This window comes from Oryx dammah, unplaced genomic scaffold, assembly GCF_014754425.2.
Source record: "Oryx dammah isolate SB20612 unplaced genomic scaffold, SCBI_Odam_1.1 HiC_scaffold_2, whole genome shotgun sequence".
NCBI lineage: Eukaryota > Metazoa > Chordata > Mammalia > Artiodactyla > Bovidae > Oryx > Oryx dammah.
Genome location: NW_024070186.1, coordinates 103,288,918 through 103,312,030, shown reverse-complemented (window position 1 = coordinate 103,312,030; position 23,113 = coordinate 103,288,918). Strand labels below are relative to the sequence as shown.

Genomic DNA, 23,113 nt, shown 5'->3' with positions numbered 1-23,113 from the left:
TGTCACCTCTCTCAATCTCTCCTCGTATTGTGAATTAGGAAGAAGATCCCCAAGGAGGGAAAGATGCTATTAGAGAAATGACACAATGGCAAGGACTACTAGCAGAACAAATTAACTCTCAGAGTTTATTAGAATATTTCAAGCCTGGAGACCCTAGTCATTTGAAGGATATCCTTCAAACAATATCCTCCACTAACATCTAAAATGTTCTCAAATGTGATCTCTGTGCAACCTGAGGTGGAACTCTCTGGAGTGTTTGTGAAAATGTAGCCCTCACTCCAGATAGTGAGTCAACGTCTGGAATGTTTTGTTGAGGCATCTAGCTTAGGGTTATGCATTGTTTTTACTTTTCACAGAGTTTTTTTCTTGGGAAGATTTTTCAAATCTGAAAATAGAAACGAATCATGGTAAAATCCTGACTTGCATTAGAAATTTCATAGGAGAGCTTCCTATAACATGAAATATCAATCCAGCATTTAAAATCATCTGATAAATAAGGTACCTTTATATGTTGTATTTTATGTCTCCATGAAAAAACAAAACCCCCAGCTGATCCTGATGGTGGGTTGCATACAACAGACACCTAGAGAAAGGTAGTATTTGGAATTAGCCATGGGCCCTTACTGGGATAAAAGGCAGGGAAGCTCCCTTCTATGATCTGGGACAGAAATGTGAAACCTCATGATAAGAGGTTGCCAAATGTCTCACTAACCTCTCCCCCTCAGGCAACTGGGCATCCTTGGGGGCACTGCTGAGTGTGTGGGTAGCTGTTGCCAAAATTAAGAGAGTGGAGGCTGATGAGGCATGCTGACCACTCAAATTGTGTTCCTGGCTTTGGCCCAAGATCAGAGGCATTAGGTGGAAGTGATACGATTCAAATGTAGGCAATCTCACTCTCTAGCCTTAGTTCTTAACCACTTCTGTATGCGTGTGTGCCCCTGCCAAAGCAGCCAAGTTGTCTTCATATGAGAAGAAGCTAATGCTAGCTGCCCCCACGGTACAGTTGCCAGAATTGACAAACAGAAACACAAGACTCCCAGTTCAGTCTGAATTGCAGATGATCAATAAATGACTTGTTTTAGTATGAGTGAGGCTTCCCAGGTGGCGCTAGTGGTAAAGAATCCACCTGCCAGCGCTGGAGAGGTAAGGGACACAAGTTTGATCCCTGGGTTAGTAAGCTCCCCTGGAAGGAAAAATGGCAACCCGCTGCAGTATTCTTGCCTAGAGAATCCTGTGGACAGCAGAGCCTGGTGGGCTAGAGTCCATGGGGTCACAAAGAGTTGGATATGACCGAGCGACTAAGCATGAGTATGAGTATGTCCCAAATATTGCCTCAGACATACTTGTACTAAAATATTGTTTATCTGAATTCAAGTTTAACTGGGTGTCCTATGTTTTATCTGGCAACCCTACACAGCCCAACACCTTATCTCTCTTTTCACCATTGTTCTCTGAGTAACACAAAGTAATTTAAATTCAGCACATACATGCCTTAGAGGATACAGTGAAGAAAACATTTTCAGAGGAAATTTAAGACATTCAGATCTGCTGAAATCATTGCAGGAGTCCTCACCAGGTAGTCTGTATTCAAGGAGCTATCCTACGCAGCCAGCTTTAATTTCAAGTTTGATGGCCTGGTGAGTGCAAACCATTGCCGAGTACTGTCCTACACTAGGTAACATTGAATGCCTTCCTCTTTATCATTCTCGGGTTTTCTTTGCTGTCAAAGTGTACAAAAACTAAAAAGAAAAAACATTAGTTTGAATATGTATGTGTCTGGCCTACCTACCTCTCATTTTGTTCTGCTGTTGGCGCTCAGAAAAATCTTCTTTCTTTAGAAACAGATTGCTGAGCCAGGCTGCAGAGTCCTTTAAAAATGCACGTTGGCAACTGTTTTTGTAGGCTCAGACTGCGGAGAAGATGCAATGAGAATGAGATTCCTAAACTCAGCAGAGTTAAGAATCACGCTGAAGGCAAGTGTTTGCAGCCCAGGTGGGTGTGGTCAGAGATCCAAAGGCAGTGCAGTAATCAGGGCTCAGGAAATATCAGACAAGCAGAAATCTTTGGCTCAAATCAAACATGGAGTTTTTAGGAATTAAATTGATGATCCAGCCCTTATAGTCTAGTTTTTGTTTTTTGGAGTTTTTTGTTTTTTTACTTTTTTTTGGCTATTTTTTAAAAATTCAATTGTTATCAATGTTTGCAATGACTACACTAGGGAGCTAGATGAGAATAAAGTGTGACAATCTACATATATGGGCTTCCCTGGGGGCTCAGCAGTAAATAATCTGCCTGTCAGTGCAGGAGACACAGTTTCAATTCCTGGGTCAGGAAGATTCCCCGGAGAAGGAAATGGCAACCCATTCCAGTATTCTTGCCTGGGAAATCCCATGGACAAAGGAGCCTGGCAGGCTACAATACAGTCCATGGGGTCCCAGAGTTAGATACAACTTAGAGACTAAACGACAACCATCCACAGGCACATCTTTCAAGCCTTTGAAAATAGGATGTGACATTACTTTTGATCAACTGTTTTGAAGGTACAGGGTATGCAGATGGTTACCATTTGGCTTTCCTACTCTAGGTGGCCTTTACAAGTAAGAGGTCAAAGAGCTGATGTTCGGAGTCCAAAAGTTGTCAAAGATAGACATTTCTGGTATATACTCAGAGGAAAATGTGATAATTATAGATACCCCAGGGACTAGTGTGAGTGAACTTATCTGATCCACAGACAGTCTTTCTGGGAAAATAGCATCCATTTCAAGTATTTACGACAGAGTATTTAATCCCAGAAACCAGGTGGTAGAAAAGTAGGGAAATCAAATAGAAGAGAGTGAGGAACTTAGGAAACAGGAGGATGCTACCTCTATAATGAAAGGAATTGATGCTATGGGATCCCAAGAATGAGGTCGCCTTGTGGAAGCTGGAACCTTGACAGCTCTGCCTGATGGGATCATGACCTATGGAAAGGATGGAGCTGGTGCCAGAAAAGCTGGCCAGCACATCATTCTTTGCTCAGGTGGTGATTCTCATATGCTGTTCAAATGTTGTTTACTGGCAGGTGAGCCTCTACTCATTTCTGTGTTTCTGTAGCTAGAAACAAACAGCACATGTTTAGGGGGAGAAGTCTGGTTCACAGAACTTTGGTCTGTGAAACACCTCCTTCTTCTGTGGAGGCTTCTGGGTTCAATAGACACTGGCAAATTCAGGCAGAGAGAGGGAGATACCAACCAACGCTGCTGCTGCTAAGTCACTTCAGTCATGTCCGACTCTGTGCGACACCATAGACAGCAGCCCACCAGGCTCCCTCGTCCCTGGGATTCTCCAGGCAAGAACACTGGAGTGGGTTGCCATTTCCTTCTCCAATGCATGAAAGTGAAAAGTGAAAGTGAAGTCACTTAGTCGTGTCTGACTCTTCGTGACCCCATGGACTACAGCCTACCAAGCTCCTCCATCCATGGGATTTTCCAGGCAAGAATACTGGAGTGGGGTGCCATTGCCTTCTCCAACCAACCAACACTACTAAGAGGGTTTTTCAAAGCGAGGCATCCTTGCCCATGTTCTCATCTGTGCAGGTGGTGAGTTCCAGGCCCAGCATGATTCCCTATGGGATGATGGTTCTGCTTCTCCTCATATGGGCCTCCAGTCCCTACTCTTCAAAGATTAGCTACCACTGTCTTTGAGAAATAGAAATTTTCTCATCTATCCACATCTTGAGCAAGCCTGTCTTCTGGTAATTCCTCCTTGTCTCACCTCTGCCCCCTCTAATCTTTCTATAGACCCTAGCCCTTCCATGGATGCACTGCCACCCCTTCCTTCCCTTTTTTCCCAGGCCTACAAACACACTGAACAACATTCCTTGACCCCATTGTTCTCTTCACTTGTGATCCTAGTTCCCAACTACCTTTACCTTCCAAGTTGTTTCTGGTACCGTATCTATTTGCTGCCCCTTCTCTCTGCATACTGACTAAAGTTCTGTGAACCAGACTTCTCCCCCTAAACAGGTGCTGCATCCAGGAGTAGTAATAGATTTGACAGAGCCAGTGCTCATTAAAATCAGTGCTTCTCAGCTCTGTAGTTAAAGGAACAGTAAAGTTTTGTTTCTAATCTGTCATGGACAAATTCATTGGGAAGATGTAATAAAAATGAATTTCTAGAAAAATGAAATTCAGAAGAACATAAAATGCAAGCCTTGATTTTTTATTATTACACACAATAGGCATAAAGATTTTGATACCAATTTGACAGAGTAATTTTAAATACTTACTCTGTATTCCTATACTTTTGGTGTTATGAACCAGTAATAAACAGCTCACTGACTGGCACCAGCCTGCAGACCCCCCTACTTTGAGTAGCTCTGCTTTAGATGATATTCCCCTTCAAATTCTGTTTCAGTCTATGGTCCAGTAGAAATGCTTTACTACCAGCCGCACACACAGCATGAAGTATGGATAGAAGAGAAGACGTTTTAGTCTAAGTCACAGCACAGGCTATGGTCATTCTTTCTGCCGCTTATCCCTAAGCCAGAGCTGATACCCATGTCTTCTTTTTGCTATTACTCATTCTGTGATCTTACCTTGAGCCCATCCCTCTCCTATTTCCCCAGCAGGGTAGCCCGAACCTTGATTCTTGAGCTGTTTCAGTTCTGGGTGCTCTTCCTTATAGATAGTCCCCCATTAACCTCACCTACAGCATATCAAAAAAAGAAAGGGATCCACTAAGTTCCTATCATATTCCTCCTAGTTGTACAGCAGTAATTGCAAATCATCTTATTAGTCATGGTCAATCGGCCCAGCCAAGACAGTATCCTACTTTTCTGCTATTTTTTCCTTGGCATGAAGAGTTCAAATGACCAGTTTTAGCTTCCAATTCAGAAGAACCAAACTGTGTCCCATGGTAAAAGTCTTCCCTTAAGTATTAAAAGAAAGGATGAATGGACATTAAAGGGGCAGTGAGTTACAAATGGGAGAATGGGTTAATCAGCTATCATTTTTAGACACTCTATGGTTCTTAGACCTATATCTTGTCACTATGAGGAGACAGTACCTTATTTAGCACACGGTTCAGAGCCTAACCAGTACTCTGCCAAGTAGCTCTGTCAAGTAACTTCCAAGGTGGAAGAAGACGCCCTGTGAGATTGCTAAGCTAGGTTCTTAGAGACCACTCCACTGTGTTAAAAGGTTAACAACTTCATTGATAGGGAACATAAAATGAGGAGTTACATTTGAATTAGTCCCTGGCCTTTGTTTCTGATCAAGGAACTCCCATCACAGCCAATTTAGGTGGGATAAAAAATGGCACATGGAATGTTCAGGAAGTCCTCAGTGGCAATCGGCAGGGGCAGTCAGCTGTAGCATAGCCTGGTTCACTTTGATGCAAAAAAGGAACAGAGAGAGGGAACCTCTCTCCCTGAAGCCACAGCTGCCTTATTCGGGTTCCATGCGAATGCTCACCAGAAAGGGTTCACCACAGAAGAGGCTCTCAGTTACATGAAAAAGTAACGATGGAATCAGGTTAGGTTGGCCTCTTTTTTCACGCTTGCTCAGTAGACTCCTGATCAGTCTCATGCTCTGGATCCATTCCTAATGTTCTGTATTCTCATCATTTCCTCAGTCTTCCAATCAGCCTTCTTCCATCGCCTTGACAAATAAGTCCAAAACGTGGTACAGAGCCTGGCTTAAAGCCTCATCTTCGTTTAGCCAGAGCTATATTAGGCACTACTCAATGTCCTAGCGACATTGTCCCCTACTCCCTTGTCCTTCAGGCTTACCTGTCAGGGGCTCTAAACCTATAGAGCCTACTCGCAGGGGACAACAGCTCTTCTCCTGCAAAACCATCCTTGGGGTGTGTGTGTGCGTACTTGGTCCCTTCAGTTGTAATTGATTCTTTGCAACCCTCTGGACTGTAGCCCCCCAGGCTCCTCTGTCCATGGGATTCGCTAGGCAGGAATACTGGAGTGGGTTGCCATGCTCTGCTCCAGGGGATCTTTCCAACTCAGGGATTGAACGAACCCACGTCTCTTACGTCTCCAGCATTGGCAGGCAGGTTCTTTATTGCTAGGGCCACCTAGGAAGCCAACCATCCTTAGTACTCAACAGCTTGTTAAGGGGACCCCCTTTGAGGCTATAAGGTCTGGTTGAGGATGAAACAGCAGTGTGGTAGGCTCTGTGGACATGTAAACAATCTGCTTGTACAATTTATTTGGTCTTTCAGAGCTTGATGGAATACTGGAAAGTGTACTCAGCTTTGTTTTTACATTGTGGTAGATATTGGATCTCTGATCTGTAGAGTCTAAAACTCAAGTATCTTCTTCAGAAACTGTGTTATCTGATCCTCCTAGACACAGTTTCTGAAAGTAAAATCCCTTGCTAAAGGAAGAAAAGCCTTTCTTCAAAATATAGGAGCTTTTATTGCAACTCTCTTACTAGGAATTGCCACAGGCATCATTTAATATCCAGATCTGTCTCAGTCATCACATTACCTAGTCAGCTGGGTCTGTAAGGGACCAATATACTCATGTGCCCAGATGAGTCAAATGCATGTACTCTGCATTTAAAAAGTCTAAAGACCAACTTAAAGCTTCTATGTTATCCCCTCGTTACTCTTAACTCTACAAATTTAACAATAAACTTATGACATGGAAGTACATATAATTATGTCATGATGTGTCCAATGTATTCTTTTTATAAATATTCATGTCCTTGTTGTATCATGTACTGTAAAGTTACTTTTCTGTTTTCTAAACTTATTTTTAAAGGTTTCTTGAAAACAAGTATCTATTCCTTTCATTTGAAAGAAATAAGGAGAAACAGGAACCCTAGAGAGTAAAATTAGCCAGGCAAACTCTTTCTAGTTGTATAACAGAAAACTTCCATTATTTGCAAGATAAAGCTTCAGCTGAGAATCAGTATTTTCCTTTTAATGTTGACACTAAAACAGGAATTTTAAGGTTAATGTGGTTCTGCTAATAGAAATCTATTCCTATTAAAAAACAAAAACAAAAAACTGAAGGCACATTAAACTTACTACAAAGTTCCAATGGCTCATAACTAATGTTTGTTTTAGCTTCAAGATTAAAAGTGGTTTTGTTACCATTAGCAAGAAAATGCATATTTCTAACTAGTTATACTTTGTTAAGACATAATACAAATTCTTTTAGTATTTTGATGTAGGGAGAACAGACTTTTTTATGTAGACAAAAATGGAGCCTGCTTCCTGTGTCAGCAGCTCTTCATCAGGTAAAAAAGTTATTTTTATTTTGTGTCACTTTGGAATGTTCAGAGACATTTGAAGACCTAACTAACAGCAACTTAAACTTAATTAACAGGAACTCTAAAGATAGAAAATCCATAACAAGCAAGTGCTGCTAAGTCACTTCAGTCATGTCCGACTCTGTGTGACCCCATAGACGGCAGCCCACCAGGCTCCCCTGTCCCTGGGATTCTCCAGGCAAGAACACTGGAGTGGGTTGCCAAGTATAAGGACTTAAAAATACTATTTCAAACCCAGATTCTTTCCATCCTCCTGCTCTTTTATTCTTATTTTGTTGATTTTTTAGTCCTCCTATGTGTTTCCTCACATCTATAGGGTGGCTGCTGCAGCTCCAGGCATCAAATCAATGCTCAGAAAATAGACAGGGGGGCGGGGAGGTTTCTATGAAGTTCTGCTCTTGCATCTATGAAGTTCTGCTCTTGTATCTATCCCTGTTACAAGGATTCTGTGGAAATTCTCCCAACAGACTTTTGTTTATGTTCCATTGTCCAAAAAAAGTATCAATATTTGTTTCTTTCAGTTTGATTTTAGTAGTTAATTTTGGCCACAAAGAACCCTTTTGTCGGTGTCTTTTAGTCTCAGAGCTAGGAGGAGGAAAAGGTGGACATACAAACATATAATTGGAGTTCAGTATTCAAGAGTGAGGTAAGCATGGTTAGCTGTTAGACTCTCAGTTTGCAAGAAAGTTGGAAAGTTCTGACTGGCTTCCACCCCTGCCATAGGCCCAGCTCTTCAGAGTGGTCACCCCTAGTCTCTCCTTTTCCAAATAGAGAGGACTCCTAACCCATGCTGAGTTGTGATGGTCATTTTATTTATCTTTTCTGAACCCTTTCTCAGTTCTCTTTTTCACTAGAAGTGGTCGTATCCTGCACAGGGTTGGGCAGAGAAGGGGTTCAGTTAGCAAGAAAGAGAAATGGTACTAGTAACTGTCACAGTGTCCTTTTCACTTTATCCATTTCACACTGTTTGCTTTTAAATTGTTTTCTGTCGTATCTACTTATTTGATGTTTACAAGCTGGCTTCTTTATCTTCTAAAACACAAATTTAACTTCATCATTAACTTTCCATTTCTTTAATATGGATTACAAGAATGGTCATGATTGAGCCCTTGCATACCTTTCCAGCATTTTCTCTTCCATGTGGTGGCCTATTTGGTTTCTATGTTCTCTTGCAGCTGCATCTTTGTTCTATTGTCTGCCTAGAATATCATCCCTCTTCCACGTCCCTTTACTCTTCCTTACAAGTCAGCTTCTCCTTGTCTTTCAAAACTGATGCTTCAAGAAGCTTTTCTTAAACCCCTGTTCCCTCTTAAGCTCCAGTATTTTCCCTCTGTCCTTCCATAGCACCTGGGCAGGGGATTCCTTAGTGCTGCCTGTATCTGTGTATTTGGATTTATTTGTTTATATAATCCATTTATTTTTTGGTTCCAAACTAAGCTTTTTGAGATTAGGGACTGTCTGACTTAAGGTCCTGTGATATGTAGGAGAGATGTTCAAATTGTGTGTTTTAATGGCAAAAAAGATGGTAGGCTTGCTGGATGACTGGTTTTCCTTACAAAGAAAGATCTAGTCCTGTTACCTAGAAGGTAGGGATAAATTTGAGATATTTCACTTTCTCTTATTCCTCAGAATTTTAATGTTTCTGACTTTAATTTAGAAATGGTTTGTGAGGAAAAGATAGGGCTGAAGCAATAGAGCTTTACAAACAAAAGTTGTTTGGCAGGATTGACTCTGAGCTGTACAGAGAGCTTACGGATACAAAGCCAAACTGATAACCACTGTACTTTCGAAATGACCCATTGAGCTGTGCACACAGAACTGGGCCAGCAGTCTTTTCTTGCCTTCTGCACCAGCTAGTTGGGTGAGCTACAGCTTTAAATTCTAAGGAATGAAAGCCACCAATTCAGGTATACAGGGCCACAAGTATCTGCCAGAAGGCAGTGCATTGTAAATCATCCCTTAACAAACAATAAGTCTTGTTAAAATTAGGTCACATGGACCCCTGCTTGGACCCTAGCCCAGCCAAGGGCCCCTCCCTCATTCAGAAGAGTTCTTTTCCCATTCAGGTTCACACAGTCAAAAAACAAAATCAAATCTGAGATGAAAGCAGCACAAGCTTTATTCAGTGGCCAGAGAATGCAGAAGCAGAAACTTTGTTCACAAATAACTTCTTGCCTGGGGGACAATTAAGGTAAGATTTTAAGGGCAGGACTAATGAGAGGGAGGCATATGCACTGGATTTCTGGGAATAGGCGAGGTTCTTCCTGGAACTGGGATGCCACCTCTTTTCAACCCTTGTACGTCCTTTAGCATCTGGTTGGGAAGCAGGTTGAACCACCTTGGTGCACACAGACGTTCTTACTGTTACAGTGAGATGGTAATGAAACACTGAGGGCCCTTCGTCCCACTTTCAAAGCTGACTCAGCTGACACAAGTTACAGTCTCACTCCTGCGCTGTGAACACAGCCAGAGAGTGCGGTTAGGTGTGGTTTCCTGTGGGTTTACTGGAGGGAGAAGCCAGGGTGTGGTTCCGGGGCAACGGTGTTAGTAACATGGCAGCTAAGAGTCTTGTCCTGATTGGGTTTTGCCTCTTCTTCACACTAAATCCTGGATTCTGATACTCATTACAGGTCACTCTATATTCATTACAGGTCACTCAACCCTAACACCCTGACAGGTAGATACAAAGAGGAGTTCTTTACTTCTGTATTTGAAAGAGTGATACAGGGACTGAGTTAGAATAATTTCATTCTAAGGAATACTGAATATATCATTTACCACACAGACGGACCACCATGACCGTCATAGAGTGGGGTTCTGATATCAGACTTAGGTGAGCAACCTAAACCAACATTAGGAAGGAAGCCTTCTACTGATTAGCCCAGACTCTTTGACCTCCAGGTGCTGTCACCACCTCTCTGATACAAAAATGTCATCTCACATTGTCTGAGGTGAGAAGTCACAGTATCGTTTTAGAGCTTGCATTATTTAGTTGAAATCCTTCCATCGGACATAATCAACCCCAGCAGTTAGTATAGTTAAAAAGAAGTGAGATACCCATATTACATATTTAATGTTTTTTAAGTTAAAATACACTGCTGTCCATTCATTTTCTAGATTTTTTGAGTGGAGGGCACCAAGGCCTTGCTCTGAGTATGGGGCCACTGTTTGAGCTTCTATATTCTATATTATCTTTTTTACACAAACTAATCAATAACTCACCATCTGATATGTCCAGTTTTTGTTTCTTGAAAGTGACTGGAGAACTTTGTATTCAAATTGTGAAAAAGAATCCAACTCCTTCTAGAGCTTTACAGTTTGTTTTCAGTCTTTCTCTATTGACTCTCCCACACCTAATCCAAACAGCTGAATTTTCTTGCCTCCTTTTTTGCGCTTTATTTAGCTCTCCGAAGCATTCATCTTATTTAACTTAGTTGTTGGAGAAACACCAAGTATGCCTTGTCCTCCCATGTAGTCAATTAACATAATATTTAGTTAGCTTGTTTAGTGATGACAACATACCTTCTGAACTGAAGGGAGAAGAAGTGGACTGGCACAGCCAGCTGGCTCCCCGAGGCCTTTGATGTGTCATGGACATCTATTCAGGGTCTGTTAAAGAGGGAGAGGTGACTATTTCCAAGAAGTCCTTGGACTTACGTCTGCACATATTCAAAACTCACTTTACTTAATGGAGTCTTGTTCAATTGCTTACTATCTTTATGTGACTGACAAAACAGCTGCTATCTGCCTTGTTAACCCTGCTTTTTTTTTTTGCCTATTGTCTTGGGTTTGCAGCCTTCTTGCAAAAAACAAAAGACCCCACTCAATCCAGCTATATTCTTTTTTGTATAGAGCACAATCTAGGGGGATTTATAATCTGCACTTTTGGCAAAAAGAAACATTCCGTGATAGAATTCTGAACTGGAAAATGGTCCTTGAAGGTCAGTAAGTGCCCTGGCCCCTTTGATGTAGCGTGGTTTCCCTTACACGCGCTTTGTCTAGGGCTCCACTTCTGGGAGAGCAAACCCTTTGGAGATGGGGGTTTGTGGACAAGTAATGAGGTGGTATTTTCAAAAGAAACCTGTGAGGAAGTGTGGGAAGCAGGATGGGACAGAAGACGTTAAGCAAGGATGGAGCTTTAGGTGGAATCTCAGCCATGTTCCCACAGTGGGGCTCTGGACCACACAACGACTGAGCGACTGAACTGAACTGAACTGAGGCCACCACAGAGTAGGGAAGGAGTGTGGCTCCCAGACCACAGCTTCCATTATCTCAGGGCGAGCCTCTGAAAAGGCTGCAGTGATGTGAGCAGGTAGCACCAACTGAGCAACGTGTGCATGAAAACTGAATGGTTAAAAGTGATCCCAGGGGATCTGAGCAAATGCCAAATGGTCTTGCTGCTGTTGTTGTTTAGTTTCTAAGTTGTGTCTGATTCTTTGTGACCCCATGGACTGCAAGCCACCCTGCTGCTCTGTCCATGGGATTTCCCAGGCAAGAATACCAGAGTGAATTACTTTCTTCTCCAGGGAATCTTCTCGACTCGTTGAACTTCTGTCTCCTGCATTGGCAGACAGTTTCTTTACCATGAAGCCATCAGGGAAGCTGTGCTAACATATAAAATATCAGATATTAAATATGTAGCATTTTTTATATAGCTACTTTTATTGGGTCTGATTTATGAGCCTCCCTAGATTTTCTCGGCCTTGCCTATTTCCTGAGTCTTCAACTGGTTGGACAAAGAGAGCCCCATCCCCAATGCCACTGCCTCCAAAACATCAGCAGCCTCCCCTGGGGAGGCCAGCATCAGCACGTGCCCCATTGATGAGTCCACAGTGAGAGCTGCCACCATTACAGGGTGCAAACATGACCTAAGGAGACTCCCAGAGGTGGTGGTTTCCTTTGCCGCATATTTCCATATTCAAGGTATGATACTGGGAGGCATGAGGTCTGGCTTCCTGAGTGGTACCCCAAGGGGACCAGGAAGAGCATGGGGGTTAAAGGTCCGTGGGGAAAATTTGCCTATGGAGAAAATCTGTCGATGAATCCCTTTTGCTCTCTTCCTCTGATGGATTGTTCTGAGGTGCTGTGGTTCTGCAGAGGAGGCCTGGAGAGTGTTCCTTATGAGTGAGCGGGTGGCCCTGTGTTCTGTTCTAAAGCTGAGGCCAGTAGGGCAACCACCACCTAATGCCTGCTTTTCTTCCTTTCTTGTTTCACTTTGCCATTGCCTTCACTCTTGCTGCTCTGCAGCTGCACCTCTTCACCTCCCTCCCAGATGTGTTGAACACACTTTTAACCTGGTTTCCAAACAAACCAAGAGCTACTCCCTACACCTACCTGCACCCCGTACTCAAAAAAGGAGCCTGAAGCAAAGACAGTACGTGTAGAGATTCAAAATTTCAACCCAATATGTAAATCCTCAAGTGGAGGATTTTCACTATAAAACAGCAAGGGAGATTTCTTTTGAGTAAAGAGTGGGTAATCCTAAAATTGTTCTTTTGTTCTTTTTTCTATCTAAACAAAGTCAATCCTATTAAAATCTAAGTGGATGCTAAGGAGAAATCCCTACGATGCTACAGAGAGTTTCCCTTTATTATGACTTCTTTCCCAAATTGGCACAGTGCCCTGAGCATTGTGAGAGGCACTGAATTTAAAACAATGCAGAGGAGAGTGGAGCTCCCTGGAATCTGTTTTTCCTGGAGGAATTCATAATGTGACTAGCAGATGCAAATGATGTGAAACATTCTTGTTTATTGAACAAGACAACTGACCTTCTGTGTGTGTCTGATCATATCTAGGCCAGCAGTTATGAGCCAAGACCAGTCTTTAATGTTACTGATCTGTGGGCTGGAGAACCTGACCTGAACACAAGTAAAGTGTTGCTGTCACAATTAGTGCTGAAGGCCTCAGTCAGTGTGCTGTGCTGTGCTTAGTTGCTCAGTCGTGTCTGACTCTTTGTAACCCCATGGACTCAGCCTGCCAGACTCCTCTGTCCATGGGATTCTCCAGGCAAGAATACTGGAGTGGGTTTCCATGCCCTTCTCCAGGGGAGCTTCCCAACCCAGGGATCGAACCTAGGTCTCCCATATTGCAGGCAGATTCTCTACCATCTGAGCCACCAGGAAAACCCTCAGCCAGTGTGGTCTGTAGCTATTAAGATGAGCACAGGGGTAGCCATTCTGTTCTCTTTATGCTTGTAGAATGGCTTCAGCTTTTTTCTTCTGTCTTGATTAGTCTCAGCATCTGGATTTCTTTTTGCCATGTTTCATTATGGAGTCTGCTTCTCTTTGCCTTCTTCCCCCACATCTGGAAATCAGCCACAATGTATCAGAACAAGGCGCTTCTAACATTTGAGCCCTTTTGTAAGGGTGCTGATTGCAACTTGGGTAGCTTCAGTTTAATCCAAGGTGGAAGATTTCGGCTGCTTTGGGGGAAGAAAATAAATGTCTAAAAATAAAACTTAGGCATAAAAATAGGGCCAAATACTCATTAACTGCCTCACTTAGCTGAATGCTGAAATTATTTCAAAAGCGCTAAATCAAGCATTTGTGTAGAAGAGGTTGAGTATGTTTTTTTATTCATAGTACTTCATCTTAGATGATAAATGGGTTATGGCAATTTGTCATTTTATCCAAAAGACATGAATTAACCAGTTTTCAAGGGCCTAATTTTCAGCTCATGCTGACCCTTGAATTGGAGCATTTGTGCTCACAAGTCTTTTTTTTTTTTTTTAATTTATTTATTTATTTTTAATTTTTACTTTACAATTCTGTATTGGTTTTGGCATAGATTGACATGAATCCACCACAGGTGTACATGCGTTCCCAAACATGAGCCCCCCTCCCACCCCCTTCCCCACAACATCTCTCTGGGTCATCCCCGCGCGTCAGCCCCAAGCGTGTCATATCCTGCATCAGACATAGACTGGCATTTCGATTCTTACATGATATTATACATGTTTCAATGCCATTCTCCCAAATCATCACACCCTCTCCCTCTACCTCTGTATGCAGGACAGCAAAAAAGACACAGATGGGTATAGCGGACTTTTGGACTCACAAGTCTTTTGGAATGGATTTTGTGGGCTGTTATATGAGAGGCTGGAGAGGCAGGCAGGACCAGGAGCCAGAGAATCCATCCAAGGCTTGGTAGGCTAGGGTTAAGAATTTGATCTGAGTGTGATGGGAAGTCACTGAAGTGATTTAATTAGAAGGCTATTGTAAACTTATTTATGTTTTTAAGATAGGACCTTGAATGCTGCATTGACAGTAAATTATAAGAAGGCAGGGGTAGAAGAGTGGTAACCATCCAGATAACTATTTTTGATATCCCGGTAAGAGATGATAATAGCCTTGGGGTAGAAGGTGATGGTAGAGTTGGAGAGAAGTGCACAAATAATGGAGTTTTATTTCATTAACAAAAGACTGATTAATAGATTAGATATGGGACCATGAGGGAAGGGAAGAATCAAAGTTGATTTCTAAGTTTCTAGACTAACCAGCATGGAGGATATTGAGATAAAAACTGAAGGAGAACTGGGGTAATTTTTGTTGTTTTGTTCAGGGTGGACCAGAGAACAACTGTAAAGGGAATGAGGCATAAACCAAAGGCTCATGTTTGTTCTGTGATGCCTATAAGGCATCAAAATGAACAGGTCAAATGGGCAACTGAATATATGACCTTGACTCAGTAGATAAATCTAAGAATCCTTGGTGTACAAATGTCATTCAGAGCCATGAAACAGAAGGACTTGTAAGCAGCTCTTTGCAGGAAAGCACACTCAGCAGGAAACCCCTTGGTCTTGTCACCTTGCCTAACCTGGTGTTTCTTTCCGTAGATCAGAGTAGAAATGAAGAATAAGTAAAATGACCAGATCTCTTTCCTAGCTTCCCCTTCAGTAATCTTATAAACAAAATGTGTGAAGAAGATAGCATCTAAATAAAGATCACAGTGCACACAGTGGGGGATGGTGATGACTCTGGCCCCACCTCAATAATTAACTGAGATTGTTACTTTCCACTTTCCCTTTAAAAATTTTCAGGGCCAAGCAGAATCTTCGGAGTTGGTTTTGGGGGGATACGAGTCTGCCTTCTTCCCAAATTGATGGCTTTCTAATTAAAAGCAGATTTCTTTTCTACCAACACTTGTCTCTCTCTCAGGTATTGATTTTCAAACAGTGAGCAGCTGGATCTGTTGGGTAACAGGCTTACCAAGGGAGTGAGTATAGAGAAAGTGTAAGTCCTGAGAATGTCCTGTACAGAAGGGTCCCATCAACACTTATTGGTCATATCACTTGCAAATGTTTTCTCCCATTTGATAGGTTTTTTCATTTTGTCAATAGTTTCCTTTGCTGTGGAAAAGTTTTTTTTAAGTTTAGTTAGGCCCCATATGTTCATTCTTGCATTTATTTCCTTTGCTTTAGGAGACATCTAAAAATTATTGCTATGATTTATGTCAGAGTGTTCTACCTATGTTTTCTTTGGTCAGTTTTATGATTTTTGGTCTTATATTTAAATCTTTAATCCATTTTGAGTTTATTTTTATGTATGACATTAGAGAATGTTCTAATTTCATTCTTTTACATGTAGTTGTCTAGTTTTCCCAACACCACTTATTAAAGAGTGTGTCTTTTCTCCATTGTGTATTCTTCCTTCCTTTGTCATAGTTTAATTGACCATATGTGTGTAGTTTCGTTTCTGGGCTCTCTATCTGTCTCACTGACCTATGTGTCTGATTTAGCGCCAGTATCATACTACTCTGATGGCTGTATGGTCTGAAGTCAGAGAGCATGATATCTCTAGCCCTTTTCTTCTTTCTCAAGATTATCTTGGCTATTCACGGTCTTTTACATTTCCATACACATTTTAAAATTAGGTGTTCTAGTTCTGTGAAAATGTCCTCAGCATTTTGACAGGGATTGCAATGACTCTGGATTGCATTTGGTCATTTTAACAGTGTTCTTCCCACCCATGAACATTGTATATCTTTCCATCTGTTTGTGTCAGCTTCAGTTTCTTTCACTAGTGTTTTATAGTTTGCCATGTACAGGCACTTTACCTCCTTGGGTAGGTTTGTTCCTAAATATTTTATTCTTTTTGATGCAATGGTAAACTGGATTGTTTCCTTAATTTCTGATAGTTCATTATTTGTGTACAGAAATGTAACAGACTTCTGAATATTAATTTTGTAACAAGCTCTAGTAGTTTTCTGGTTGCCTCTTTAGGATTTCTATGTATATATCAAGTCATCAGCAAATAGTGACAGTTTTACTTCTTCCTTTCTGGTCTCAATTCTATTTCTTTGTCTTGTCTGATTGATGTGACTAGAGTTTCCAATACTATCTTGAATAAAAGTGGCCAGAGTGGGCATCATGATCTCAAAGGAAAGGCTTCCAGCTTTTCACCATTGAGTATGATGCTAACTGTGAGTTTGCCATCTATGTACTTTATTATGTTGTGGTATATTCCCTTAATGCCCAGTTTCTGGAGAGTTTTTATCATAAATGGATTCTGAATTTTGTCAAAAGCTGTTTCTACATTTATTGAGATGATTATACAGTTTTTATTCTTCAAATATCCAGAGAACCACCATTTAATGTACACCAAATCTTTATTCATTCAAGAGCCATTTTTCAGAATCTGTTATATAGGAGGTACTGCCTTAGATGTGAAATCTCTTCTTCAGAGTTAACATCCTGCTATACATTTAGTGATATGTCCTGTTGGCCTCCTACGTGCAGAAATGTGTGCACTTTTAAAAGGGGATTGTGCTACTTAAAAGTTGCCTTGTAATCTGATTTTTTTCCTATAACATTAAGAGTTTCTTTCCATACCACTGAACTGTCTTTTACAGTATTTAATTTTAAAGATTTAATGGTTGTAGAAGAATCAAATGCACCAGAGTTAATTTAATGATTCTCCTATAGGCAGAGACATTAATTCTCTCTTTTCCAATTCCTGTCTGCACTTAAAATCTGTAACTTGCATATTTTGCTTCTCTTTGATAGTATCAGTAATATGATCTCCACAAGACATGAAGACACAGGCAGTGCTGTCTTTCTTCTTCACTCTTTTACCATCTCTATGTGGATCTCAAGGTAAGTGCCTTTATACTATATCCAAGTGTTAGTTGTTTGTATCATTAGATAAGAACATGAGCCACAATACAAGGGGGCTGTTTCTTCCGTAGCCATAGCATTGTCAACTTTTCTAAAAGATTAATTAATAATAAACAGGAAGCAGATGGAAGTCTGCATGAAGATTAAAAATGTTTTCTTCTGTCTACTCTGATTAAGGCTTTTTCTAATCTGTTATCTGCTACCAGATATAAAATCACTATAAAGGCAAATTTGATTGGTTGGTTGATTTGTTTTTAAGTGTTAGCTTGGTACTTGACCCAACAAAAGGTGCTACAGCTTTGCTAGGTCCTATGACAGGCATTTTTAATTACCCAATAAAATATTAGAGATGTGTAGTAGAACAATTAGGGAAGTCAACAAAACCAGTCCTTTTCTTTCCCGCCTTTCCACATCTCTCAGCTTAATGCCACATTCCTCTAGCCTTTGGATAGACTGTTTCTCTGAGGCAAAGTGGGACATAGCAGAATGGAAAGAGCCTCAGAGGAGAAGGCCAAGGAAAGACTTTGTGACCTGGCCACATGAACACCCAATTCTCCCATCTCAGGTGGCTTTGGCCAAGGTCAATGGAGTTTACTTCATTAAAAGTAAAATAATGTCCTTTCCAGTGAAAATATCACAAAAATCATAGATAGGGCACATGATCTACTTTTCTTTTTGTTCAGGGAAAACTGGATACTACCTGCAGTGATTATGAGAAAATAAGTATATTTTCTTTGCAAAAACCTGATTGTGATGAGTCCATTTGCTTTTTAAGATCACCTTCTGAAGTTGACTATATATGGGCTTCCCTGGTAAAGAATCTGCCTGCAGTGCAGGAGACCCGGGTTCGATCCCTGGGTTAGGAAGATCCCCTGGAGAAGGGAATGGTTACCCATCCAGTATTCTAGCCTGGAGAATTCCACGGACAGAGGATCCTGGCAGGCTACAGTCACAGACATGTCAGAGTCAGACATGAGTGAGTGACTAACACTTTAACTTTACTTCAAACACATATATAAACTTATATGTATTAGGAGGATTGGACTTCTACATTTATATCTAGAATAATATTTCTTAACTGTATTTTAGCTGACTCATAGGATACCCTGTGAGTTGTCCTAAAGCCAAAATAAGTGAGTCACTTCATGTCCCCTTTTGGACTCCTCTTCTGTGTGCCATTTCTTGAAACTAATGTCTATATATTCCCAAAGATCCTGGAACACAGCATTGTCTTCTACATGTCCCAAATATTTCCTAACCCAACCAAGTTAAGATTTTTCTATTCTGTAAGAGTCTGCTGGCTCCAGAAGCTGAATAAACTATTTAATAATTTGTTATTATATAGTAAGTATTAAAGGTATATGTTTAGGGATAAAAATCAAGAGGAATCTTTAATTTATATAATATAATTTCCAGCAACTGTGTAGGCCAAGATCAGAAGAGAAATGAGACTGTTGATCAAGCATCAAGCAAGGTTTCTATGCTTTACACTGTTGTCAATTCTAATTGTTACATTGAATCCAACAGATACTCAATTAAAATTGCAGGCACTCAAATACAGCTCAAATGCAGAGCTGCATGGCTTGTTTCTGAGAATCAGACTAGCAAAGGTTCTTGATAGATAGATAGATGATAGATGTTAATGATCAGGCTGCTGACCTAGGATAGTTCTAGGTAGCCCTGATATAACCCTTGATAAGCACCCATCACTAATTCACTTCATCACTGCTCTTATTTTTAGATGCACCCTTTTTAGCTTCCTTCAGTCATGTTAGTATGAATGAGCAAATCGTCACCGGAAGACTAGGTGAAGATATAATTCTCCCTTGCTCCTTTGAGAGTGGACCCAATGTTGTAATTCACTGGAAGAATCAAGACACCAATGTTTACTCATACTACAAGGACAGCGACCAGCTGGAAAACCAAGATCCCAGCTATGTAAACAGGACATCCCTCTTCCGTGGTGAGATTCACAATGGGAATGCCTCCCTGTCTTTCAGAAGATTAACTCTTCAGGATAGAGGAATTTACGTATGCTATGTGGGAACATCACTTGGAAAAATCACAAAGAAAGTAGCACTAAAAGTGGGAGGTGAGTACAGGGAAGCTTTAACGACACATGGCAGCAGTACCATCCTGTGCTGCCTGGCACGCCTTCCTGTTAATTCAATAAGCTGTGGGCTTCCTTCTAAGACAATGTATACAAACTACCTCGTTATTTTTAATGCATAGCATTTTAGAGTATAAAATTGATACACCCACTATTCCATTAATAGGTATTCGGGTATTCATAGTGTTTTACATTACAAAAAAATGTTGTGATGAACATCCTTATATTTACTACTAGGAAATGGTCTAAAACAAAAGGGTCAGGAGTAAAATTATAATATGTCACATATAGCAGCAGCATAAGAGTATCCATTTCCTCTTAAGTCTTATATCAGCACCTAATATTACCAATTTTAAGAAATTCTGCCAATATGATAGCTTAAAAATATTGAATTATTGATTTAAATTACATTTCCTATTTTCTAAATTAAGTCATTTTTAATATTCTATGCTTTCCCCTATCTTTATTCACTTTGCTTATCTAATCATTTATTTGTTGGGGAGAGGGGCGTTTTCTAATAGGCTTTGTTCTTTCTCCCTCTGTTCCATTTAGCTGCTTCAAACCTTGACTCAGAAGTCTAAGAATTATGGGTAAACGAAGAACCAAAAAGCCTCTGAGTTAGAACCTGAGGAGTACAGAGTGCTGCATGAGCTTCACTTTATCAACTTCTGACACTCACGTTTTAACTGCTCACTGAGGCCATTTTTTCCCTAGAATTCTTTCTAGAGAGTTGAGCTTGCTAGTTGCTGTGTAGCCATGCATACTTTTTTTTCCCTTGTTGATCACCAGACTATGTCCTGAGATTCTACAGAGTTTTTGTTGTTTTTCCTTTCACAAACTGCCAAGTTTTACTCACAAAGCTTGGCGTTTCAGTTCATAGGTATTAAAATAGTAAGTGTTCTGCACAGGTGGCCTAAAAAGCAACTGATGAGAGTTCCTCACATGCCCTTCTTTTTCCCTCATAGCTTTTGTCGCACCTGTGATGAAGTATGAAAAGACCACCACCAACAGCTTCTTAATATGCAGTGTGTTAAGTGTTTTTCCTTATCCAATTATCACATGGAAAGTGGATAATAATACATTTATCTCTGAAAACAATGGGAAAGAAGTTGGATCTTTGGGTCCTTTTCATATAAACAGCAGAGTAAATATTACAGGATCAAATTCATCTTATCAATGTGCAATTGAAAATCCACTGCTAAAGCAAACATGGACAGGGAGATGGACAATGAAAGGTAGGCTTTCTGTGTGAACATGCTGTCGGAAGTAGGGAGGGAATGGGGATTGATTTACAGATAAAGAAAGGAATACAAAAAGGAAGGAAATGCATTTGCAGCAGTCAGAAGTCCAGACCAGAGTCCCAGGTCTAATATTAATGGCACTATTGCCTCAAGCAATCATTTTTATTTGTGAGTATTGGTTCCTTGTTGGTAAAATGGAAGTAATCTTTACCTTGCAAGGTGTTTATGAGTTAAAGGAAAACACGTGTGAAGTGAAAAGGAGCAAATATATTTGTGTGTATTACTGTATTTCTCTATGGTTCTTCTACACAGAATTTTCTACCTGCATTGCACTTTAAAAGATCAGAGGAGAAGGAAAGGATGCTTCTCTACTAGCAGGTCACAAACTCTGATTCTTGCCAGTTTTTCAACCAACAAAAATTAGCATTGCTTGTGTTTAGCCTCCTTAAGTAGCGTTAGCCCAGTAATCTTTATCAACAATTCTACTCCTTCCTCTCATTTATTTGAACAAACCCAAACTCTGACCAATCTATCTATAGCATACTGTTTAAGAAGAGTTTAAAGAGAAGAAAAATTAATTTAACACCATTTATCTATTACTGAGGAAAATTATTTGTTTTATAGTTCACTAGAAGTAAAGCAAATTTTTTCTGTAAATTTCCATTATATACGGAGTGTAGAGGTTAGCTATCTTTTTTTGGCCTTTTCTTCCGCTGAATTTTTTTAACTTTCAAATATATTGAAGTACAGTGGACTTACAATATTATTTCAGGTATAAAATATACTAATTAGATATATTTATAGATTACACACCATCAGTTCAGTTCAGTCGCTCGGTCGTGTCTGACTCTTTGCGTGACTGACTCTTTGCTCAGTCGTGTCTCACCCCATGAATCGCAGCACACCAGGCATCCCTGTCCATCACCAACTCCCGGAGTTCACTCAAACTCATGTCCATCAAGTCGGTGATGCCATCGAGCCATCTCATCCTCTGTTGTCCCCTTCTCCTCCTGCCGCCAATCCCTCCCAGCATCAGGGTCTTTTCAAATGAGTCAGCTCTTTGCATCAGGTGGCCAAAGTATTGGAGTTTCAGCTTCAACATCAGTCCTTCCAATGAACACCCAGGACTGATCTCCTTTAGGATGGACTGGTTGGATCTCCTTGCAGTGCAAGGGACTCTTCAAGAGTCTCCTCCAACACCACAGTTCAAAAGCATCAATTCTTCAGTGCTCAGCTTTCTTTATAGTCCAACCCTCACATCCATACATGACCACAGGAAAAACCATAGCCTTGACTAGACGGACCTTTGTTGACAAAGTAATGTCTCTGCTTTTGAATATGCTATCTAGGTTGGTCATAACTTGCCTTCCAAGAAGTAAGCGTCTTTTAATTTCATGGCTGCAATCACCATCTGCAGTGATTTTGAAGCCCAGAAAAATAAAGTCTGTCACTGTTTCCACTGTTTCCCCATCTATTTCCCATGAAGTGATGGGATCGTGATCTTAGTTTTCTGAATGTTGAGCTTTAAGCCAACTTTTTTACTCTCCTCTTTCACGTTCATCAAGAGGCTCTTTAGTTCTTCTTCACTTTCTGCCATAAGGGTGGCTGCATATCTGTGGTTATTGATATTTCTCCCAGCAATCTTAATTCCAGCTTATGCTTCCTCCAGCCCAGCGTTTCTCATGATGTACTCTACATATAAGTTAAATAAGCAGGGTGACAATATACAGTCTTGACGTACTCCTTTTCCTATTTGGAACCAGTCTGTTGTTCCATGTCCAGTTCTAACTGTTGCTTCCTGACCTGCATACAGGTTTCTCAAGAGGCAGGTCAGGTTTCTCAAGATGGTCTGGTATTCCCATCTCCTTCAGAATTTTCCACAGTTTATTGTATAGAGTTTTTCTGAAACTCTCTTGCTTTTTCAATGATCCAGCAGATGTTGGTAATTTGATCTCTGGTTCCTCTGCCTTTTCTAAAACCAGTTTGAACATCTGGAAGTTCACAGTTCATGTATTGCTGAAGCCTGGCTTGGAGAATTTTGAGCATCACTTTACTAGCATGTGAGATGAGTGCAGTTGTGCAGTAGTTTGAGCATTCTTAGGCATTGCCTTTCTTTGGAATTGGAAGGAAAACTGACCTTTTCCAGTCCTGTGGCCACTGCTGAGTTTTCCAAATTTGCTGGCATATTGAGTGCAGCACTTTCACAATGTCATCTTTCAAGATTTGAATTAGCTCAACTGGAATTCCATCTCTTCCACTAGCTTTGTTCATAGTGATGCTTTCTAAGTAAGGCCCACTTGATTTCACATTCCAGGATGTCTGGCTGTGGGTGAGTGATCATACCACTGTGATTATCTTGGTCATGAAGATCTTTTTT

At 40.7% G+C, this 23,113-nt stretch overlaps 1 protein-coding gene across 1 annotated transcript in view; it reads left to right on the top strand.

Annotated features, from left to right (window-relative positions):
- The window catches only part of HHLA2 (HERV-H LTR-associating 2), a 36,572-nt gene that overhangs the window by 3,194 nt on the left and 10,265 nt on the right, over positions 1 to 23,113 (top strand). Inside the window, exons 2-4 of the mRNA XM_040225174.1 lie at positions 17,275 to 17,364; positions 19,142 to 19,477; positions 20,461 to 20,730. Coding sequence (XP_040081108.1) covers positions 17,301 to 17,364; positions 19,142 to 19,477; positions 20,461 to 20,730 — 670 coding nt within the window. The 5' untranslated portion in view covers positions 17,275 to 17,300. The remainder of the gene's footprint in view (positions 1 to 17,274; positions 17,365 to 19,141; positions 19,478 to 20,460; positions 20,731 to 23,113) is intronic.